The sequence below is a fragment of the Dendrobium catenatum genome, unplaced genomic scaffold (assembly GCF_001605985.2).
Source record: "Dendrobium catenatum unplaced genomic scaffold, ASM160598v2 fragScaff_scaffold_621, whole genome shotgun sequence".
In the NCBI taxonomy this organism is placed as follows: domain Eukaryota; kingdom Viridiplantae; phylum Streptophyta; class Magnoliopsida; order Asparagales; family Orchidaceae; genus Dendrobium; species Dendrobium catenatum.
In genome coordinates, this window is record NW_021319083.1 from 19,874,389 (window position 1) to 19,890,955 (window position 16,567).

At 36.7% G+C, this 16,567-nt stretch overlaps 1 protein-coding gene across 1 annotated transcript in view; it reads left to right on the forward strand.

Annotated features, from left to right (window-relative positions):
- Positions 1-11,702, forward strand: part of LOC110108697 (2-Cys peroxiredoxin BAS1, chloroplastic) — a 36,171-nt gene extending 24,469 nt beyond the window's left edge. The window contains exons 5-7 of the mRNA XM_020839453.2: positions 6,799-6,924; positions 10,702-10,815; positions 11,326-11,702. Coding sequence (XP_020695112.1) covers positions 6,799-6,924; positions 10,702-10,815; positions 11,326-11,442 — 357 coding nt within the window. The 3' untranslated portion in view covers positions 11,443-11,702. The remainder of the gene's footprint in view (positions 1-6,798; positions 6,925-10,701; positions 10,816-11,325) is intronic.
- Positions 11,703-16,567: the final 4,865 nt, after the last annotated feature.

Genomic DNA, 16,567 nt, shown 5'->3' on the forward strand with positions numbered 1-16,567 from the left:
ATTGCCTCAATCTTCTCCGCAGAGAGGAAAGTGGGAATGTTTGGGAGTGGGGGTAGGCTGGGGTTCTCACCAGGTGGGGTCACACAAGGCTTAGTATGTAGTGGATTGATGGGGTTAAACTCTGGACCCTCAAAGGTTACAAGATCTTTAATGTTAAACGTAGGATTAATGTTAAAACCCTCAGGAAGGTTTAGTATATAAGCATTACTATTTATTTTGAAAGTTATTTTGAAAGATCCTGTCTTTAATGTTAAACGTAGGATTAATGTTAAAACCCTCAGGAAGGTTTAGTATATAAGCATTACTATTTATTTTGAAAGTTATTTTGAAAGATCCTGTGCTTCTCGCATGTAATTTCTTAATGATCCCTTGCGGGAACCGCTCCGGACGAATTCGAACTATTACAAAGTTTCCCACTTCAAATTCTTTAAATCATTTCTTGAGGTCCGCAGTACATTTATAGTTAGCATTGCTTTGTTCAATCTTCTTATTAATTTTCTTATGCAATTCTTGTAGATGTGATACAAATGCAGATGCTGACTCAGATGCTCTAGACTTATGACTCATGGGGATTAAATTTATTGGCTGTCTAGGCTAGTATCCGTACACTATTTCAGCTGGACTTAGACCCGTGGTGCGGTTAACAGAATTGTTATAAGCAAACTCGGCAATAGGTAACTTAGAATCCCAATCTCTAATGTATTCACCTACCAATGTCCTAAGGAGGTTGCCCAGACTCCGGTTTACAACTTCCGTATGACCATCCGTCTGAGGGTGGAAAGCGGTGGAGAATTGAAGTTTGGTGCCCATTTTAAACCATAATGTCTTCCAAAAATAGCTAGTGAATTTAACGTCTCAATCTGACACAATGGTTTTAGGTATCCCATGCAGTCTGACTATTTCATCAAAATACAGTTTGGTGATCCTAGAAGCATCAAACATTTTAGAGCAAGGGAGGAACTGCGCCATCTTGGAGAACCTATCCACAACCACATATACAGAGTCATGTTTTCTAACAGTCTTGGGTAGACCGAGGACGAAATCCATACTCACATCTTGTCAGGGACAATTGGGTATAGGGAGTGGGGTATAAAGGCTGGTGTTTTGTTTTCTTTGTTTGGCCAACTGACAGGTGTGACACCGTTTCACCAATCGGATAACGTCCCGCTTAAGACTTGGCCAATAAAATCAATTTTCAATAGCAGCGATTGTCTTGGTTTGGCCGAAGTGTCCAGCTAAACCACCAGCATGTAGTTCTCAAACTAGAAATTCACTGAGTGAGGTATTGAGAATACAGAGTTTCTAGGATTTAAACAAATAACTATCTTCCACTAGGAAATCATCAATGATCCACTCTTTACCCGAGATCAAAAGTTCATATGTTTCTTTAAAATCGGGACAATCCTTATAATCTTCTTTAATGCGTTTAAATCCAATAACTTCAGTCCTCATCTCGCGAGTAACCATCATCCTACGGCTTAAAGCATCTACTGTTTTATTTTCTGATCCTGCTTTATGTCTTATCGTGTAGGTGTATTCTTACAGGAATTCAACCCATCTTCCGTGTCGGGCATTAATCTTCTTCTGAGAGTTAATATATCGTAAGGTTTCATGGTCCGGAAAGATAACGAATTCTTGTGGAAGAAGATAATGTCTCCAATATCTAAGGGATTGAATGATCGCGTAGAACTCCTTATCGTAGGTCAAGTACCGTTGTCTGATATCATTCAGCTTCTCACTAAAAATAGGCAACAGGGTGTCCCTCTTGCGACAAAACTCCTATACCAATACCAGACGCATCACAGGCTACTTCGAAGACCTTAGAAAAATCAGGAAGACGCATGACTGGGGCCTCGACCATTCTCTTTTTGATCTCCTCGAATGCTTTCGTGGAAGCTATAGTTTAATGGAATTCTCCCTTCTTTAGACAGTCAATTATGGGTGCCAATATCGTACTAAAGTTCCTAACAAACCTTCGATAAAAGGTGTCAAATCCATGAAAACTCCTAACATCTCTGATATTTTTTGGTTCAGGCCACTCGTTAATCGCTCAAACTTTCTCAGTATCAGCGGATATTCCTTGAGAGGATATGATAAATACGAGAAAAGCGACAGGGTCAGTGAGGAACATACACTTCTTCGGATTTGCATACAATTGTTCTTTCCTCAAAACTTCACAGACTTGCTTCAGATGATTTAAGTGATGATCCACCGAACTAATGTAGATCAGAATGTCATCAAAATATACCACAACAAATTTTCCTAAGAATGGTCGCAAAATTTGAGTCATAACTCTCATGAACGTACTAGGAGCGTTACTAAGGCCAAACAGCATAACCATCCATTCATACAACCCATATTTAGTTTTAAATGCCGTTTTTCATTCGTCCCCGTGGCGGATTCTGATTTGGTGATAACCGCTCTTAAGATTGATTTTAGAAAAGAGGGCTTCCGGTCATCATGTCCAACATGTCATCCAAGCGTGGAATGGGGAAACGATATTTCACAATAATTTTGTTGATGACACGACTATCAACACACATCCTCCAAGAGCCATCCTTTTTGGGGGTTAGAAGGGCGGGGACTACACATGGGCATAAACTTTCGTTGATAATCCCTTTTGAAGCAGATCATCCACTTGCTCTTTTAACTTGGCGTGCTCCCCCGGGTTCATACAGTAGTGGGGAAGGTTGGGCAGCGAGGCTCCGGGTACTAAGTCTATAGCGTGTTGGATGTCTCGCAGAGGGGTAACTGGTTTAGAAGATCTTTAGGGAAAACATCAGCAAAAGTCTCAAGGAGTGGTTGGACCTCTTCCGGAATGGGCTCTCCTAGTTCCTCATTTATCTCACGGGCCACTAAGGTGTATCTGAGGGCTCCTTGGTTAATCTCATCTTCCACTTCTTTCGCAGTTAAAAGGTGTAATCCTTTGTTTGTTTTGACAGGGGAGTTTTGACTTCTGTCTTATGGGGTTTGGGTTGTGAGGGTATCAGCTTGGTTTTCTTGCCGTTATGTTCAAACACGCAGGTGTTAGTTCTCCCATAAATATGGACATCGTTGTCAAATAACCACGGGCGACCTAGGATAATATGACTTACATCAATAGTCAACACATTGCACCAAATCTTCTCCTGATATCCAACAAACTCTATGGGAATAAGGCTCCTATCATTAATTTCTTTGGTAGTCGAATTAATCCAAGCGACCTTATACGGGTTAGGGTGATGTGTCATCTTTAGGTTAAGTTTGGATATCATAGCTGAATAGACTTGATTGATACAACTTCCACTGTCGATGATAACTTTGCAGTTCTTGTCTCCGATTTTAGTAAAGGTATGAATCATTGAAGTCCTTCGCCAATCGTTGCTGGGTTTGGGTTGGGACAACTCACATCTAACGACTTGCAGATGGTTTTCCTCGTAGAAGAAGTCTTCTTCATCGTCAACATGATGGGTCAATTCAGTCTCAGGTTCTTCCTCTTCTTCTTTAACCTCTTCGATTATGGTGACCTTGTACGGACTAGAATACTGCAAAGCGATGTGTCCATAACCGTGGCACCTATAGCACTTGGTTCTAGAAGTGGCTTTGGGAGTGTCATGCTCGGGAGTCTTACCTTTAAAATCAGGGCGAGGTTGAGCTGGGCTAGTAGTTGGTCGGTTAGCTATAGAGCCTGTGGATCAATTTTGGGGTTGACTGGAGGAAGCTCTATATGGGGTTGGGCGAGAGTCTAGCTGCTTGGTGTGGGAATGGGTCTTAGACTCCTCGAGGTCAAGCACTAAACTACAGGCTGCTTCTAAAGTATCAATTCCTCTCGCAAAAAGCTCTTTTGGGAGATCTTCCCTAAAGCCAGCTCTAAACATGGATAGAAGTTGAGCAGGGGTAGTGAATTCCTCGCCATTACAACGAATCATGAAATCATCGAAGGCGGAGATGTAGTCTTTCACGGGTTTGCTTTCCTGAGTCAGTCTATTCCATTTATCTAAGGGCTTAGAGTAGTATGAGGGAGGGAGATATTTTCTCTTGAGCTCTTGCTTCATAGCTTGCCAGTCGGTGATGAGGTGCTCACCTCGAGCTTCGCGCATGTTTTCCAAGTTTGTCCAATATTGGTTGGCTCGACCAGTAAGTTTCATTTCGGCGAACCTGACTTTCCTAGCTTCCAAAATGCTATACCATTTGAATCAACTATCCATCCCTTTGAGCCAATCTAAGAAGACTTGAGGATCGAGGGTGCTATCACATGAAGAAGCGTCTATTCGGATGTTCTTTAGTAGCTGAGCTTCGTTATCTCTCCAAGTGGGTTCATTTCCTACGGGGTCCTGATTGGGTCTAAGGTTGTGACGATAGTGATCCCACGGCGGTTCATAATCAATTCGGGTTTCATCACCATAGGGCGAATGCGGCCTAGAAGGGGTGTAAATTGCGGGGTGTCCTAACCATTCAATGTTATCAAGTCGCTCACCCGTTTGGCGTCTAAAGTCCGCTAAGTCAGTTTAGGTGTTCCTAATTTGCTGAGTAACTGTCCCAAGTTGGCCCACGATGAGGTCTAGAGTCGCTTGAATGTGTTCCAGATCCATGGGTAAAAGTTAGGGGACGCTAGGGGAGGCAAAGGGGTTAAGGATAGCACATGGACACTAAAGTTATATGCTCCTAATGCCTCTAAATGATACAGTTTTTGTGTGGACAGCAAACAACAGCAGTTGGTGAACTTGCCTAGGTGTATAGGATGGGTTTTAGGAAGTAGACAACACCTAAACGAGTGTATGCATGCAAACAAGCATATGGTTGGTTAGGTAAACTCCTAGGATGTTTTCTAGCATGTGTTACCTATGCCTACCATGCTCTGATACCAAATATGATATGATACAATGAAGACGAAACAAGAATTGCTTGTATGAAAATTAATAAATTGTGAACTTGGCGTAGTTAAACATAAACGAATGCGTTGTCAAGATAGATCTTTAGAAAATTCCACGGAAGAACTAAGTAACGACAATTGATTACAATTAAGAGCAATAGGAAACTTGCAAAATTACATCAACAAATAAGTAAGTAGAGCAAATGGCCGATAACACAATCAACAGTTTAAGATCTAGATCATTCACCTCAGGATCCCTCACTTACACTCTTGATATCGCTCGGTTTAGCGGAGGAGGATTGCAAACAAACTTAGGGATGCCGCCAGTAGACACGTGATGCCAAGGGGGCTAGTAGCCGATGAAGGAGCCGGAGTTGGAGGCGCGGGTAGTCGTCCGGTGATCTTCCACTCTTCAATAAGTTGTTGCTCGTCGAAGATTTCCGCAAAGTGAGGAAGGATACGGTCAACGTATTCCTTGACGGTGTTCTCGGCTCCGAATCCAGGGTCAAAGAATGGTGACCGGATGACGTCGATCTCCCCGCGAGAATTGAGAAATAGGCCGTGATCAACTTCCGGATCCGCCATTCATGATCATGAGCGGAATTGATATGTAACGATGGAGTAACAATGGAGGAGCCGCCACTTAGGATACTTGGTTAAGAGGATGAGGAGGTTGGGTGATCTCTCGGATGGGAGGAGGTGGAGAGGGGAGGGGGCGGCTTGGTCTAGGCTAGGGATAGAAGAAATTAAGAGAAATCTGAAATTAATTTCAGATTTGGTGAATTCGGAGGGAAAGAATTTGAATTTTGAATTCAAACTCTCATTGAAAGAAATCAAGGAGGGAGGAATTGTGGGAGATAATTAGGGAGTCTTAATAGAGAGCAATTAATGAAAATTGGAGAGAGAAAGACACATTGAAGGGGCCTGCCATATAGAGAGAGGAGGGAGGGGATTTGTTTTAAATAGGTGGGCCTCAAGGTTTAAGTAACTAATTCAAATCAAATCCGAATTTAATTTCAAATTTAATTTAAAAGGGGGAGATTTCCAAATTGAAGTTTTAGCATTAGGAAAGAATTCGAATTTCAAGCATTCATTTAAATCCAATTTGATAACTTTCCTAATTGCTTAAACTTATATTAGGAAAGTGATTAATGGCCAAAGGAATTTGAATTTCAAAATTGGGTAAGAGGGGGTGGGCTGGCGGCAAGCGGGAATCAAGGGGGGTCGGGTTGAGGTGGAGGGCCGGCGGTGGAGCTGGTGGTGGCCGGCGGCCTGAGAACTGCGGAGTCCGGTGGGGATAGGTGGGGTGGTTTAGAGAGGAGAAGAGGGTGGGAGTGAAGAGGCCGGCGGGTTGAGCAAGGGAGGGAGGTTAGGGGATGTGGGTGAAGGAAGACGATGAACCGTGAACCTTGGAATCCACCAAGATTGACGGATATTGCTCTCACCCACTAAGGGTTGTTCCTCTCAAGAACTCACCAAGAGATCATGTAAGAAAGTAGAGAAATTTTCATTCATAAAACAACATCTATAACAATGCAATAGGCCTCCTATAAATAGGTCAAAATGAAAGAAAATAATAAAGACACAAATGCCCTCGGGGCTACAATAACGACTCAATACCCACAGGGATAAACTAGGGAAACATAAAATGCAAGAACAAATAAAATACAAGATATATCAAAAGTAAAGGCTCTGGATCGTAGTCGTCGATCTCCGGCTATGACGACGGTACACATGTCGGAATCTGATGTCCTCATCAGTTTTGCTGTGGTAAATTTGATGAATGTGCTGCTTGTGTTTCTAGCATTTTTGTGTCCTGTTGCTTTATCTTGTAGTTTTCCATTTTGCATCAATTTTTCTCATTTCCCTCTCTGATGCCATTAACTTCTGTGCTCATCAATTTTTTCTCATTTCCTCTCTCATGCCATGAACTTCTGTGCTTGTAGTTCTCCCACCTTGCTTGGATTCAAACAGATAGGAAGGCAGGAGGTCTTGGGAATATAAAATATCCCTTGATATCTGATGTGACTAAATCAGTATCACGTTCCTATGGCGTATTGATTCCTGATCAGGTATGGTTCTCTCTAAACTTCTATTGCAATTTTGTATGATCTGAAGTGGTTTGGTAAACAATTTCTCCTTTCTTGGTGACCTACAAAATATAGTCAGCAAAACCCGATAAAGAGATTTGATTGTTGCTTCATTTAAATGCAATATAGTTCACTTCCTCTCTTTTTTCTGTTAGTTTAATTGCATGTACTCTAAGTGCATGCCGCAGCTATATTAATCACATAATAATTGTAAGATAGGTTGTCAATAGAGGTGCATATTATTGATGAATTAAATTCACTTAATATCTTAAATTATACATTTTCAATGTTCTTCCAATTTATATAGGAATAAGAAGAAATGTTTAGAGGTTTTAAGAAAATATATATTCCTAATTGTAAAATCTATGATGACAACACAAAGTTAGTATATACTAACGTTTTTTTTTTCTTTTTTTATAACACATAAATCGTAGTTCTCACAACCAATGTGCTATCCCTTGCAATTTTTTGATCGGGGATGCATACTATAACATATAGGAAAGTTTATCTAGATTCTAAACTTTTTGATGATGTATTATGTGCTATCCCTTGTATTTTTTTTATTTTGGATACATAATTTGATCAGGCATGAAAATTTAATTTGATTCTATAGTTTTTGATAATATGTTCCACTAGGAAGCCCCAAGAAGAAAACTGCAACAAACAAACAAAACACCCATAGCCCTTATAATAAGATAACTAGCCTTAAATAAGCTCTTCCTATTTTCCTCCCAAACAACTTTACTACCTTAATTTATTTCCTCTCTTATTTTGACTTCAAATTGGAATTAAAACAACAATTAATTTCATTATTGTCTTAATTAATTTTCCTCTTCTATTTCAATTCAATATTAGAATTCTTTCATTCAATTCTAATTAAAACTTCCCTAAACAACCTCTCCTTAATCCCTCATTTCATAATGATCTATAGATGTGTTGGGCCTCACAAGAAGGGGGAAGGAGACGAAAGGCGAAATCCCCCTTAGTTTTGCTAAGAGTTTTGCCCAACCCAAGGGCTAATTCAACCCTAGCTGGTTGGCTGGGTTAGACTAGCCTCTCTATTCCCATTCTCCCTTCGCATCATCAACACCCAAAACATTGAATTTTTATTTTCTAGTAACTATGAGAAAGTGTCCCATAAAATCAATCTCCCATTGAATGAATGACCAAGGGCTTTGAAGGGAGAAAAGTTCTATTGATGGAAATGAGTGAGATTAGAATGCATCTGGCAATTATTGTATTTTTGAATAAATTCTAATGCATATTGCTTTTGTTATAGGCCAATAGATTCCCTATCTTATAATTTTCTAAGTGATTGCTTTGCCTCTGGGGCGGAACCAGATAGTTCTTAGGGGGGGCAATTGTCCCCCCCTCAAAAATTTTTTTTTTTATAGGAGTAAAAATTTTTAAAAAAAATTTATAGGAGAGTAAAAAATTTTTTTTGCCCCTCCTAGAGACGAAAGGCGAAATCTCCCTTAGTTCTGCTAAGAGTTTTGCCCAACCCAAGGGCTAATTCAACCCTAGCTGGTTGGCTGGGTTAGACTAGCCTCTCATTCCCATTCTCCCTTCGCATCATCAACACCCAAAACATTGAATTTTTATTTTCCAGTAACTATGAGAAAGTGTCCCATAAAATCAATCTCCCATTGAATGAATGGCCAAGGGCTTTGAAGGGAGAAAAGTTCTATTGATGGAAATGAGTGAGATTAGAATGCATCTGGCAATTATTGTATTTTTGAATAAATTCTAATGCATATTGCTTTTGTTATAGGCCAATAGAATCCCTATCTTATAATTTTCTGAGTGAGTGCTTTGCCTCTGGGGCGGAACCAGATAGTTCTTAGGGGGGCCAATTGCTCCCCCCTCAAAAAAATTTTTTTTTATAGGAGTAAAAATTAAAAAAAAAAAAAGGAGAGTAAAAATTTTTTTTGCCCCTCCTAAAAAAATTTTTTGCCCCTCCTAAAAAACTTTTTTGTCCTAACTTGCCCTAAAATATCTATATATTTTTTCACATTTAGTTCTAATATTCTCTTTCATGCTTTTCATGACATTTTAATTACACATTTTTTCTTTATTTTTCTTACTTAATTAAAAAAAAAACTCTTCGTAATATATAGATATATAATATTATTTTTGTGTTATATTTTCCCCCCCTCAAAATTAAAGCTGGTTCCGCCCCTGCTTTGCCTATCAAGTGTCACCATATATCTTTGAATGAACTTCTTAAACTGCATATTCATCTTCTGATGGAGGAAGATATTTGAGATATGGTATCATAAATGCTCTTTTATATAATTAATCTTCAATAATTATGAAGTTTGCAGCTTGTCCGATAAAGTTGGAAACTATTGAATTTTTAGGCAGCCTCCCAATGTATAAAGGAAATTATGGGATTCATCCAAATGATATAGTTTGTTTTTTTTCTATATATTGTATCTCCCATGCTTTTTTTGTTGGATGCACGCCAGTTGTCAAACGGTGGTGGCGTTGATTATTGGGTCGTTGGTAGTGATCGCTGGAAAATGTAATATAGTTCTTTAGCTCTCTTAGCTTTCTAATCTTCTTCACATAGAAAATGAGTGCTTATTTATAATTTTTTAGCAATATTTTGGTAAATTTGACAAGAATTCAAAAAACTCAATTTGGATGGTTCATCCATATTGATTCTATTCATAGATTATTTTTTCCAACATTTGAGTATCTTAATGATGTTAGAATCGAATGATCATGGGCTTGTTGGATTGGTCTCTCCAAGATGCTTAATTTGACTGCAAGCATCATGATTTGGAAATTATCTGGTCATTTAGTCAATCTTCAAAAATTTGCTTCGAGTGTTTGATTCGAATTCATTTATACTTCATATTGGATCATTTGTGATATCGATGGGTTCATCTCATTGAGATGTTATATTTTAATATAAGTTTGTTGAAATCAAAATTAAGATACTATTGAATTTAGTTTTGAAAATTTTTAATTCAAATATTACCTTGAGATTTGTGTTGATAAAGTGAATTCTTTGTATGTTTATCTTTTTTTTTTTAATTTATGTTTATATGTATGAAGAAGTTGAAGGTATAGCTATTTAAAAAAAAAATGAACCGGAAGTGTTGGATGACAAATTTTGATAACTAAGAAAAATTATCAAGCAAACAATTTTAGGGAATAGAAAAAAAAACACGATTGGTATGGAGGAAAAGCATTAGAGAAACAACAATTCACTTACATTTCCATTTCCCAGGAGGTAAAATAGGAAGGGATAAATAAGAGCTGGCTTATTCTCATGTTGGGGTTCGTATAGTTAGCAAGTATAAAACAGAAATGAATAATAGAGAGTGAAGAAAAATTTGGAATGGGAAAAAATACTTAAAGGCCAACACAAGGTTTACAAGGCAAGTTCAGATCTCAGTATTCTTTAGCACATGCATTCCAAGATTATTGTTCTTTGCTAATGGTAGATTTACAACAAGGTTTGTGTTGAGATTGTATTTGAGTTAAATAACAAGCATATCTTTAATATTACTACAAATTGATATATTCTACTTTAATCTCATTCGATTTTAGGCTTCGTTTGTGACAAAATTTTTACTATAAGCAGTAAGAAAGCCGTTCCAAGAAGCAGTAAGAAAGTCGTCCCAGATAAAGCCTTAATCAATGATATAAGATATCGACAATTCCATTTTTTTTGTCTATATGCTCAAAAGAACATGTTTCTCATAACAGTTGCCTCATATGAAATGTCTGATGGGTGTAATATGGCAGGGCATTGCTTTGCGAGGATTGTTCATCATTGACAAGGAGGGAGTGATTCAGCACTCAACCATTAATAACTTGGCCATTGGTCGCAGTGTTGATGAAACTATGAGGACCCTTCAGGTATCATGGAATTTTAAATTGAGCAAATAGTTCAAAAGGAAGTAATTAATACTTGGGTAGAATATTTGACTAAGAATATTTTCATATAAATTCGGTCATTAAATCCAATTATCATAAAACTCATCTCGATCAAATTTAGATCAAAAGATGGTAAATTTTGAAAATTGTTTGACATATAGATGTTAACTTTGGTTCAATCCTAATAAAACATATGATGGACGTTTTCGAGATTTAGGGTTTAAATGAACAAGAAGAAAAACCACAATGAGTAAAGTGTAAATCTCTTAAATCCTCCTCCCCCGCCGAAGACGGCCTAAAATGAGAGGAAAATAAGCTTGAAGGTGGAAATAGGATTTATTTTGCTCCAAACACTTTTTTTCCCAACATTTAGCTTAATTCTTGCTAAATTTTAGCTAAATCTAGCAACCAGACAATCTCTCAAGGACTTCAGATTGGCCTTAACTTACTTTTGACTGAATATAATAATTTGTTTCCTCCTGAATACTCCAGGCACTGCAATATGTGCAAGAGAACCCAGATGAAGTCTGCCCTGCTGGATGGAAGCCTGGGGAGAAGTCCATGAAGCCTGACCCTAAGCTCAGTAAGGAATATTTTGCTGCAATTTAATAACTGTCCTGATCTGCAAGCTTGTTGTTTTTAGAAGTGAATCCACTTGTCATTAGTTTAGTAGTTAATGGTGAATTAATTAAGGAGTAATTTACTAATGATAGGTGGATTTATATCATTAATTCTCTTCTAAAAATGATCTTGCTTCTTAGGATTGAACTTTCTAAAGTCAATCTGAGGGATCAATGGCTGTACATTTAACAGTAATCTCTGAATTGGTGGAGTATTATTTTGGAAGATAAGACTTTTCTTGTAGAAAATTAGTGTGGATAGTCATAATGAAAGTATTGTTGCATCCTAGAAAAATTAATGTGACAAAGAGGGGGTTTTATGTCCTAATCTTGTATGAAGATTCAACATGAATATGGATATGAGAAAAGAATGTGAAATAGGCTAAAGGTTTTTAAGTAGAAAATTAATTAAAAAAGAAAAAAGATATTAGGCTTGATTCAAATTAAATAGTTTGCTATGTTGGAAAAAAATATAAATATCCACTCTTTAACTAAATTGATAAAGAAGTTATAAGTTTTGGATATAACATTGGCTCGATCTCTTGTGATTGTAGTAAAAATGTTAGAGAAGTAGTGATGATGCCAGTAGTATGAGCAACATTTGGATGATGGTAGTTGGACGATAGTGATAATCGTCGGGCGATCAAAAGTCAGACAATGGAAATTGAGCAATAGATAATAGTTTTTGGGAGAAGATGTATAAATGTGTTAATTGAGCGACATCTATCTGGCAATGATGGTTTTGGGAATGATGATCGTATGATGACAGTTAGACTGTGATGGCGATCTTAGTATTGGTGATTGGATGGTGGCAGTTGGATGATGATCGTGGCTAGCGGTGATTGATGATTTCGATCGTCAAGTAAATTTCAAGAGTTATTTGCTTCTCTAAATTCTCTCCAATCTCATGAGCCCATCCCATTTATTTTGAGAATAAGGTTCTATTTATAATTTATAAGAGCTAAATTTAACCAATATCTCAAAATATAATATCAGACAACCTATATTGATTTATTTGATTATATATCATTTTTTGGCATTTAAATCCTTACTTTTCTCTAAATTGAGTGATGATATATTCTTTGGATTCCTCTCGTTGAAATAGTCGCTTTGATTATAAGCATATAAAAAAGAAAATAAAGTAATTTAAACTTCATAATAATCACTTTTTCATCATTATATTTTGATAAAAATTTAATCTTTTTCAATAAAAAAAATCTCTAAACTAAAGCAAAATCTCAACCTACTTGATCGGTCTATATCGTTACAAGTATGCCTATTCATAATCTCCTATCTGTTTCTGTTTTGAATCTTCGTATAAATTTTAGACGCTAAACTATATCACTCTCTACCGCCGTGAATTTTTAAGGACGCAACAATGCCTATCCAACCGCTAATATTTGATCTTATTATATGATAATCATTACTAATTTCAAAATATATTTACAAGAAAACAATTTTTAATCCTATTGATTAAAAATGTTGGTACTTTATTTTATAAGATTTTGTTAGTATGCGCGATGCGCTATTACAATAGGAGTTATTGATGTAACAAAGGAATTAAAGTATTTCTTTTCTGATGTGATTAGCAGTAATCTTATCCTAATAGGTTAATTAATGAGATCAGAGTCATTTTTATGATAAGTATATTTTTTTTCTTATATAATAATCTTAAGATCAATTTTATTAATCCTCATTATTTATTTAGTTATATCAAACATATTCTGATTAAAATTAAAATTAAATTTTAACAATTTAATATTTAAATGTCATCACTTATTATTTAGCAAATTTAGTTTTTGAATTTTTTTAATATTTACTTTTTGGCATATATATAAGACAGAAAGCAAGTCATGTTTTTTTATTGAAATTCTAAAGAATAGCTTCTTCAATTTTTTTTTTCTTAAAATTCTTTTTCTGTTTTCTTTTTTTTTTGCTTTGTAATTTTAAAAATAAAAAATAATATTTCAATTTTTTAATTCAAAGATATTTTTTTATGCTTTCTTTTTTTCTAATATTTAAATTTATGATTCATTTGGGAAAACTGTTCCAAATGAAGCATTTGGCTTCCTTTGTGACTTGACTTTTTTATTGCTTTTTTAAAATAGAGTTTTAATAAAAAATTAATTTTTAATTTTTTTATGAAAACTCTGTTTTATGAAGCAATAAAAAAATCATTTCAAACGAAACCTTATTGTAACTTTTGCTCCAATTTATAGGATTAATATGTCATAAAAAAATAAAAATAATAAATAAAAAAAGTTTTATTGATGACTACTCGCTCGCTTTATCATGTCGTCCGCTCCGCTAGGGCTTTGCCCTAGGTTTCTTCGGCGCAGTTGCTGGGCCGCTCGCCCCGGTGGTGTTGGTCATCACTGTTTTCCCAGGGAAGTTTTCTTACTTTTCTGGTTCGCTTTTGGTTTGTTGGTGTTTTTTTTTCCTTGTCGGATGGCGCTAAAGCTTTGTGACCCTGGTTTTTTATGGGGTTCATCTTCTTCGCGTTCTTTTTTGGATGTTCTTGTGGGTTCTTCTTCCGTTAATGAATTTCCTGAGCTTTGGACATCCTTCTTTCGTGGCTTGCCTTCCCTTTGGATCTCTGATCAGGAAATTCAGGCATTGGCCGTTCCTTTTTAGTTCTCGTTGGTTGATTTTTTTCCTACCAAGCGACCCTTTCTTGATACCATTCATAGATTTTTTTTTTCAACCTCAAGCTAAATGGGGCGGTTTCAGTCACCTTGCTGGATCCGTCACATGTTCTCATCAAGCTCGCTAATGACCTTGATTAATATTAGGTCTTCTGTCATAGATTGTATTTGGTTCATAATTGCTACATGAAGCTCACCAAGTGGTCTCCCCTTGTTGATGTCGGTGTTGAGTCACCGGTGATCCCGATTTAGGTATCCTTTCCGCAATTGTGCCCTCACCTCTTTCCCCCCCACATTCTTCATGGTTTGGCCTCTCTCTTTGGTAAACCATTGAAAATTTATGCTACCACTTCTATTGGATCTAGGCTGTCTTTAGCTCGTGCTTTAGTGGAGCTGGATATCACTAAATCCTACCCTGATAAGGTGTGGTTAGGCTCGGAGAAGCTAGGTTATGTCCAGCAAGTGGTTATGGATGAGTTCCCACATTTTTGTGCTTCTTGTTGTACTATCGGACATGCTGTTGGAAATTGTCGTCCTCCTCCAGTTCCGATCCCTGCTGATCTACCTTATCATAAAAAGGTTCCTAATGAAGTTTCTGATAATCATGCTTTAATTCACTCCCCCCCCCTTCCTTTTGTGGGGGATTTTGCGAATGATGAGGTTGTTGCCCCTTTAGAAGTCCTCCTGTGCATAATGCAATGATGTAGTTTTTGAGGGTGTTAATCATAACATTGCTAATTTGAATTTAGTCCAGCTTGACTCTATTGTGGTTTTGGAGGGGGTGGCTCCTGCTGCCCAAATTTCATGGTTATGTTTGAGTGAAGTTCTTGTATTGAATTGTGGTTTAAATTCTAAACCTGTTTTATCTTGTGCGGATAATGTGTCTGCCCAGTGTGGTTTGGCTGAGCATGGTGCGCCCTATGTGGGCGATGAGCCTTCTGGTTCTCCTATTTCTACTAGTCGAAACTAATTGATCATGTGGTATCCTCTCCGATGGCTGTAGTGAGCCGGATGTTGTTTCTTCCTCTGTTAACTTGATGTTGAATAGGAAGGTTCATGATCAATCGGGTTTAATTCCTAACGATGGCTTTGAGGGAAATGTTAATTTCATTAATATCCCTATTTTAGTTATGTCTAATATTGAAATGAAAGCTCATATGGCTAAGCCTGAGAAAAATGATGTTTTTCTTCAAACTGATTGGTTGGTTTTGAAAGATTTCTTTTCTTCTGAGGAAACAAATTGTTAGGATTTTGAGGGGGAATTAGTGGATCGTTTTATCAATCATGGTTTTCTAAATATGGGTGGAAAAGAGCATAAAAGTAAAGGCAAGAAGAAATAGTTGGTATTTGATTTTTGTTGTTTCATTCGTGGATTTTGAATGTTGTTGGACGATGATGATGAGGTCCACTGTCCCCTTGCTAGCTGGGCTGGTTGGCAACCTGGGTTCCTCTTTCTGTTGCTTGGTGGCCTCTGGACTCTGTTCCTTTAACTGGCACCAATGGATGGTCCGTGTTTGGCTGCGAGTTTGGTGTAGGGTACCTCCATACTGAGTCCCTTCTTGCTACTTCTCCTTCTATATCTGATTTTCTTGGTCTTATTATTTTGTACCACCGGTTGTTGATCTCTAATTGTTGTAACCGTCTTTTTTATTGAATAAAGCTTATTTTTTGGTTTTAAGAAAAGGATTAATATTTCTTGGGTAGATATTCTTGATACGTGGATTTTCGAGAAAAAATGTTTTATGATGACTTGAGAGCCATTTGATTTGCATTGACCTTGGTGTAGTTTATAATATCATATACAAGCAGGAATCTTAGTATAAATCTAAAGAAACTTAAGCCCATCTTGACATAAATTACAATATATAAAACCATGTAAGGATATTATCATTATCCAATACAATGGGCTTGAACCTGACCTAATTTGTGTCTGACTGTATTTCCGAATATCGTAAAATAGCTGTATTAAACGAAGCTCAAATGTTCTCTAAGGTTTCGTTGGGACGGCTTTTTTACTGCTTCTTAAAACAGTTTTTTAATACAAAAGTTAAAATTTTTGTACTAAAAAGTTATTTTAAGAAGCAATAAATAGCCGTCCCAAACGAAACTTAAATCTAATTATGTGCTTATATTTAAATTGAGCATCTCAACGAGCCTAAAATCGCTAATCTTAGGTCATTAAAATACTTAAATATTGAAATGTGATTTGTAGACTAGAAGGAGACAAACGATAAATACTCATTTTAATGGCAAACACGTAATATTTGTAAGACATTTGGTCATTTATAAAATGTCACGTAATTTTCAGCTACACTTCAATTCTTTAATTTGAGCAGCATCATATTATTTTTATTGTCATTGAATTCTACTCATCGAAAAATTAATTTAATTATAAATTTACTAATATCATAATTTAAATAATATTAAATAGTCCACAGCATGGACTTATTTTATTTCTTCATTGATTAT